Source organism: Caretta caretta, chromosome 13, assembly GCF_965140235.1.
Source record: "Caretta caretta isolate rCarCar2 chromosome 13, rCarCar1.hap1, whole genome shotgun sequence".
Taxonomy (NCBI): Eukaryota; Metazoa; Chordata; order Testudines; family Cheloniidae; genus Caretta; species Caretta caretta.
Genome location: NC_134218.1, coordinates 34,710,427 through 34,718,010, shown reverse-complemented (window position 1 = coordinate 34,718,010; position 7,584 = coordinate 34,710,427). Strand labels below are relative to the sequence as shown.

General features: G+C 49.9%; 1 protein-coding gene across 1 annotated transcript; it reads left to right on the top strand.

The window, feature by feature from the left end:
• The first annotated feature begins 249 nt into the window (after positions 1–249).
• Positions 250–6,606, top strand: LOC142068884 (uncharacterized). The gene is made up of 3 exons (XM_075119009.1): positions 250–436; positions 4,429–4,580; positions 6,139–6,606. The coding sequence occupies exons 1-3, from the start codon at positions 250–252 to the stop codon at positions 6,604–6,606; spliced, it is 807 nt and encodes a 268-aa protein (XP_074975110.1).
• The last annotated feature ends 978 nt before the right edge of the window (positions 6,607–7,584 follow it).

The following is a 7,584-nucleotide window of genomic DNA, read 5'->3' as shown; positions in this document are numbered from 1 at the left end:
TCACCTCCATACCTGGCTGGGCTTTATATAAACCATGCCAAGAAGGGCAGGAGGATCAGGGTGAGGTTCAGCTCCACAGAGGCCTGGATCCATTGCTGTGACGACAGCGAAAGAACAAGGGCTTGGGTAATTTGCGGGAGATTCCACCAGCTCGGAGAGAGGAGAGTGCAGTGTCACATGGGGCTGCAACTGCAGGCTCAATTGCAACTGAGGCAGCGTGCGCTAGTGGCCAGTGGGCAGCCATGTGCCATGCAGAACAGAATATTCAATAAGAGCCAGGTGGACTATCCACGGACCGCAGCCCAAAACCCCAGAACCTACGGCAACACAATGATGAAGAAACAAGGAATTTATGGGAAGATTCTCACCCCCTTCATCCACGCGCCCATCCCAATTGTCAACAACATCTGCTTTGGTGGAGGGATACCCAACACGGGTGGGTTGCACAGGAGCAAAGCTGTCTTCCCCACCACCCAATGCCGATACAACCCACCGATCCATGCTTACACAGGGACACCGATGTCCCAGAAAATTGTCATTCGCTGCTGTAAAGGGCTCCCTGTGCTCCTTGTGGGATAGATGTAGGGCCCAGCTTGGACAGGCAGGGGACCCTGATGCTTCCTCTAACCATGCTCTGTCCCTCCCACACGAGCAATGGCATCCGACTCCTCATCTACCTCTGAACTCTGGTCAGATTGTCTGGGTGCTTGCACCCCCCACCCTCTGCTGCACCCTAGTGCCCATTATACAGTATAGCCGCTCCTTCCCCACCCCAGCCCTCTGCTGCCCCTACTGCCCCTTATATAGTATAGCCGCCCCTTCCCCACCCTCTGCTGCCCCTAGTGCCCATTATACAGTATAGCTGCCCCTTCACCACCCCCGCCCTCTGCTGCCCCTACTGCCCCTTATACAGTATAGCCGCCCCTTCCCCACCCCCAACCTCTGCTGCCCCTAGTGCCCATTATACAGTATAGCTGCCCCTTCACCACCCCCGCCCTCTGCTGCCCCTACTGCCCCTTATACAGTATAGCCGCCCCTTCCCCACCCCCAACCTCTGCTGCCCCTAGTGCCCATTATACAGTATAGCTGCCCCTTCACCACCCCCGCCCTCTGCTGCCCCTACTGCCCCTTATACAGTATAGCCGCCCCTCCCCACCCCCACCCTCTGCTGCCCCCTAGTGCCCATGATACAGTATAGCCGCCCCTTCCCACCCCCACCCTCTGCTACACCGTAGTGCCCATTATACAGTATAGCCCCCCTCCCCACCTCTGCCCTCTGCTGCACCCTAGTGCCCATGATACAGTATAGCTGCCCCTTTCCCACCCCTCACTTTACTATCTTGTCCTACTTGCTGCCACATAGTTGACATCTAAAACGAATCCTTTTAGAAATATCATTCAGTTTCACAGTTTTGGTATTTTCTTGTTAGTCTCATAATGGAGAATCCTCATATTCATTATTATTAAGTGTTATTGGTCATTATTTTCTTTTAAAATATTTCCCCCTGTCTGCATAGCAATCCCTGGCTTGTTGTGTCACAACTAGGGAGAAGAACATAAGCCTTTGAACACTTAAGGACTGTGCTGGAAATGTGTTGTGTTTTTCAGTGAGGCTGTCTTGTGATTTCAAGGCCACTAACAACCTTTTCCCTAGTTTTGGAAATAGAATCTTGGAGTCCTGACTGCTACTGCTGGCCCTGCTCTAACCACTAAACCCCTTTCCCCTCCAAAAGCAGGAGGAAAAAACCCAGGAGACCTGAGTTTTCATCTGCCCTGTTCTAATCCAATGGACCCCACTCCTTTGCCAGGTTAGGGATAGAAACCAAGAGTCCTTATTCCCATCTTCCTTGAGCTAAACCACTAGGCCCCACTCCCTTCCCAAAATTGATACTGACACAACAGTTATAAATCTTCATGCTTCAGGGCCTAAGCCATTCACTAACTGAGGAAGGTCAGGAAAAACTTTCTCTCTGAGCAAGTTTGTTTTTATAATTCTTTTGCAACATTACTTCCTCTGAAGCAACTGGGACAGGCTAGTGTCAGAAACTGAGCTGGAGGGACCCTGGCCTGTGGCATCCCAAAAATCATTGCTGAAGGCCAGATCAGTCCAGGTGCCACCCCCGATCTCTGCACAAGAGGAACAGAATGAAACAGAGTCATTGTCAAAGTGTGGCTCTTGTGGGCTTTGAACCAATAATTGCATACGTACTAGGTGAGAAACCCATCCTTTGACCAACAAAGAAAGTAGCAATGCTGGGTGGTGCAATGTCATCACGTGTCACCCCTTTCATGCTGGTCCACTGGCCACTGCAGTTCTGCTGCGGAGGGGTCAGAGCACTAATCTTCACCATCAAGCATTGCGAGTTGAAGTCTGGTTGGGGCCATTAATAATTTTTGCTGGCAGAATTTGATCCAGGTGAAGCTGGCTACTATCCTCTTTTCCTGTCCTGATAGCAATGCAGCCCGAGGGGTTCGTGTGCTCTGACTCCCCCTTTCAAGTCATTCAAGTGATTAGGACACCCAGTTTCTCAATAATTTTCATGGCATCCAGGTCCTAAAGGTATCTTACATTTGGCTGGGGTCTGAGGCTCACCGGCAGAACTGTGGAGGTTTGGGAGCTGTTGTAATAACTAGGCCTACAAATTTACCTGAAATTTAAGGTCAACCGGAAAGAGTAAAATTTGACAAAATCTCCAATTACAAATAGCAAGAAATGTGGATGGGGAAAGGTGCACAAGTGAGAGTGAGACTGAATTAGTCCAAACAGACAGGCCCCATGATATCACTCAAGGCCTGTAGTAAGATCCTGCCTGGTAAACAAAAAAAATGTGGGACCGGAAATCAACAGACCAAAATTGGTGTGTGGGAAATTAGGCCTCACTGGAAATTAGGTCTAACTCCTCCTTTTCTGAGGATTTCCTAAACTTTTGTGCTCTCAAAAAAAGGGGGGTGAAAAACTGACAGAGGAGCGGAAGTGAACGCAACATGACTGAACGAAGGGGAAAGAGTGAGCATTATCAACATGGCTGCCACCCTGGCCACCTCCTGGGAGCACAGGATCCAGCACGACACCCCTGGGCCACCTTCATCTTAATCCCAAGAGACGTCCTGACCAGACTGGGCCAGAGAGAGACCCAGGTGACATGGCCCCCTCCACTGGTTCCAGCTAAATTCTGGGGTGGGGGAGTTTGCCTCCCCACTGCTCCGTGTGTCCTTTTTCCTTCCCAGCATATTTTTACTCTTATCTACCTTTTTCTGTCCATCTAATAAGTATTTGGTTTAGCCTGCCAAGACTGAATATTTCACAGCACAGCTGTAAGGCTGTGATCAAAGAGGCCCTTAAAAGCAGTGCCCTGAACACCTCAGAGCGGTTGGTAAGATCGTAAACCAGGCCTGGATTTTTCCAGCACTGAGGCTGCAAGGGAGAGTCACACCGGAGACAGGGACTGCATTTTCTCTCTTTGCCATTCTTCTCTTTCCCTTTTGTGTGTGTGTCTGTCGTGTTTTGTCTTCTGGGAAACAGGACTGCACTGTAAATACAACAGCAACAACAGCTCCAGCCCATCTCAGATAAAAGCTTCTCTTTGTCCCCTGGGACAGTTATTACCATTTTTAATACTATTTATGGGACTGTCACACAGAATGGTTTCCTTCAGAAACCTCTCCCAACCACAGGGAAAGGGAACAAGGGAAGCAGTTAAAATAAAAGCCTTAACACTTGACAGTTCAAATGCTTGATCTGCTTTTCCTGCTTTTCTGTATCTTTAATGAAAAGTGGAAAGGATTGTTAACAGTGTGTTTGCCATGGGACTGAGCAGGCCAAGGGCTCTGGATACCAAACCCCGAACCTTGTTTAACATTGTTTAATCTTGGACAGTGACAGGGTCACAGTCACACCATTAACTCTCTGGGTCTATATATTCCAACTAAATTACTGCCAAAGAGCCCACGGCTGAGACAGCAGAGGCTGCAGCTCAGGACTGTGGGACACTGGCAGAGCTAGGAGTTTCCAGGCTAGAACTGGATTAGGAAGGGGTCCGGACTCAAGGTCCATCTGCACAGCAAATGAAGGTGTGAGTATAGCACAGGTGGGCGTTCCTACCCTGGCTTTAATATAGCTAGCCTGGGAAACAACAGCGGAGGGGACATGGTGGCCAGGACAGCAGCACAGGCTGGTGACCAGAATTTGTAACAGAGTCCCTGGAGGGCTGGTACTGGGGCAGCTACCCCACGGAAAAGTCTGTACCACCTGCCACACTCACCCAACCTACAACCGCACCTGTGCTTGCTGGGTAGACACACCCTTAGATGTCTTTGTGGAGTCCAGGTCTCTAGCAGGACATGTACTGTTTGTTCCTCACCCACGCCCTACCTGCTGGGCCACTGATTTTAATGGACAGATATCAGAAAATCGTCCTTACCCAATAGCTTACTGGATTTCCCCTCCCACTCCTCCTGCTTCATGTCTGGCTGGGCTCTATATTACGTGCTCCAAGACAGGATGGAGGATATGGGTGAGTTTCAACTCAGCAGAGGCTGGGATCCATCATTCTGACGACAGCAAAGGAACAAGGACTTGGGTAAGTTGCAGGAGATTCCACCAGCTGGGAGAGAGCAGAGAACAGTGTCACATGGGGCTGCAACTGCAGGGTTTACTTCTGGGAGGCAGCATGAGCTAGTTCAACGATACTCAGACTGCAGGTCGCGAGCCACAAGTGGCTCTTTAATGTGTCTCCTGCAGCTCTTTGCAGCACATGATATGAAAACACAGTGTGATTTAACTGACATCTGGTGGTGAGGTGTGGCAAGTTGTGGAAAAGAACTTCAGGGGCCTATCTCATTTGCATAGGCACACCCACCCTGCCTAGAATGAGAGCATAGCTGCCCAAATGGTCACTTTGGCTGCTGTGGGATCCCCAGTGTCTCTGTTATTGGGGCAGGAAGAATAAATTGTTATTACCCTGACTATGGGAATCAAGGACAGTGGAACTGTACTTGGCCTTTTGTTATGATGGAAGTCATGGGGCGGCTGGCAGAGCGGAGTTGCATGGAGAGGTGAGGCCATCAGCTTTGGACCACATAAGGTGCCCCTTAACCCCCTCCCCCCAATCTCCACCCAGGTTGGGAGGTAAAACTCTGCAGATGAACTTTCGAACTCTGGGGCTGCCCTGACCAGGGACAGAGACTTTTGGGGATCCCACAGCAGTCAAAGTGACCATTTGGGCAGCTATGCCCTCATTCTAGGCGGGGCGGGTGTGCCTATACAAATGAGATCGGCCCCTGAAGTTCTTTTCCACAACTTGCCACACCTCACCACCAGATGTCAGGGTGGAGCTTGTCCTGACTCTGCTTACATAATTATTAACCCGTCTCAGTTAATAACCAGTCAGGAGGCTTTTACTGTGTTATTAACCAATTAAATTATCAACTTGCACTAAGTTATTATTATTAACTTATTTGCTGTGAGAATTATATATATAATATATATAACAGTATAACAGGCAGTATTTAATCTATCTATCTCTCTATCTAAACTAAATATTTGCCTGTCACTTTGTTTAAATATGACTAGTACTATAGTAAATGAAACAATGAATTCACACTGTGTCTCATTTGGGTAATGTTGATCACTAATCTGGCTCCTCAGCTACTGAGGTCTGAGTATCACTGTTCTAGTGGTTACAGCAGGGGAGCTGGGAGTCAGGACTCTTGGGTTCACTCTCCACCTCTGGGTGGAGAACAGAGGGTTAGAGGAGGCGGGAGATGATTTCAGTTGGAATCTTTGCAGCACCTGGCACAAGGGGCGTGGGTCCCCCCGGTCACAGTCTGAGACACCAAACACCTGGGTTCTATCCCTGGCTCTGGGAGGGGAATGGGGAACAGTGGGTTAGAGGAGCAGGCCCCGATCTCGGTGGAGGTCAGGGCAGCACCTGGCACAATGGAGCCCCCGATGAGCCAGGTTCTGAGAAGGCCTCAGCACAATGGGGCTGGGAGAATGGGAGGGGCTCTGAGCAGAGTGGGATTGGTAGGGATATCAGGAGGGGTGGGGTGGGGCGAGGTTGAGCCCAGGAGATGCTATGGAGGAGGCAGATCCCCACTCCACACTGTCTCCATCCATCCCTCCTCTCCCTACTGCAGGTTGATCTAGTGACAGACACAGCCCTGGTTCTGAGGGGACCCCGCCCCATGCTCCTGCTGCCCCTTGTCTTGCTGGTGGCCTGCCTGGCTCTGGCTGGTGGGCAGCCATGTGTCACGCAGAACAGACTGTTCATTAGGCACCATGTGAACAATCCACGGACCCCAGCCCCCAATCCCAGAGCCTACTGCAGCATGATGATGAGGAGACGGAGAATCTATGGGAAGCTGATCAACACCTTCATCCACGCGCCCATCCAGCCCATCAACAATGTCTGCTTTGGGGGTGGGACACCCTTCCCAAGTGGCCTGCTCTGGAGCAAAGTTTCCTTCACCATCACTGTCTGCATATACAACTTGTCGACCTGCTCCTATACCGGGACATACCTTTCCTCGAGAATTCTCATCAGTTGCTGCCAGGGGCACCCTGTGTACTATGAGGAGCGGATGTTGCTTCCACTCAGGGTATAGAGGGCAGCCACAGGACCCTGCTGTTTCCCCTAAGCCCACTCTGTCACTAACACACCAGTCATGGCACCCGGCTCCTCACCAGCCTCTGAACACTGGTTAGATTGTTTAGGTGTTTCCATCCCTACGCCTAGTCTATACAATATAACCTCACCATCGATCCTCTACTGCTCCAAGTGCCCATCCCCTCTCTCTGCTTCCCCTAGTGCCCATTAAACAGTGTAGCCACCTCTTCCCCCCCCCCCCCGCTGCCCCCTAGGGCCCATTATACAGTATAGGTGCCCCTTCCCCGGCCCCATCCTCTGCCGCCCCTAGTGCCCATTACACAATATCACCACCCCTTACTTATTTTGTACTTCCTGCTGCCACATAGTGGCCATCTAAAAAACAGTTGTTTAAATAAGAAATATCCATCAATTTCACACTTCTGGTGTTGTGCATTGAGTCTAACAATGAGGAATCCTCATACTCATCATGGTTAAGTGTTACTGGACACTGCAATATTTTGCTCCTTTCTGGAGTTCCCTGTGCTCCTTAAAATCCATTAAGCCTGATACCTGCAAAGTGATCACTATCTGGTTGTGTTACATTGGTGACAGCACAAACATACGCCTCTGAATACTTAAGGAGTGTGCTGGAAATGGCTTGTCATATTCAAAGATTCCTGGAACAGGATGGGCACAAATATAAGTAGACAGAGAGAGATGGGTGTGTGGGGATAGATGGATGGAGAGAGAGAAATGAATGTGTCTGAGGATGGATGGAGAGAGAGAAAGCAGTTTTTGTGCCGATTGCCAGTGCAAGCCCTAGCCTGGATTCAGCTGTACCAGTAGAACCACAGTTCACACCAGTGTGTTTTAATCCTCACTATTAACAACTACTAGCCATTGTAGTATTAGCACCTTTCAAGTGTTATTCATTGCCAAAAACGGGAAAAGCCAAATTCTTGCTTTTGTGAATCACATCTTTCCTTACCTCATG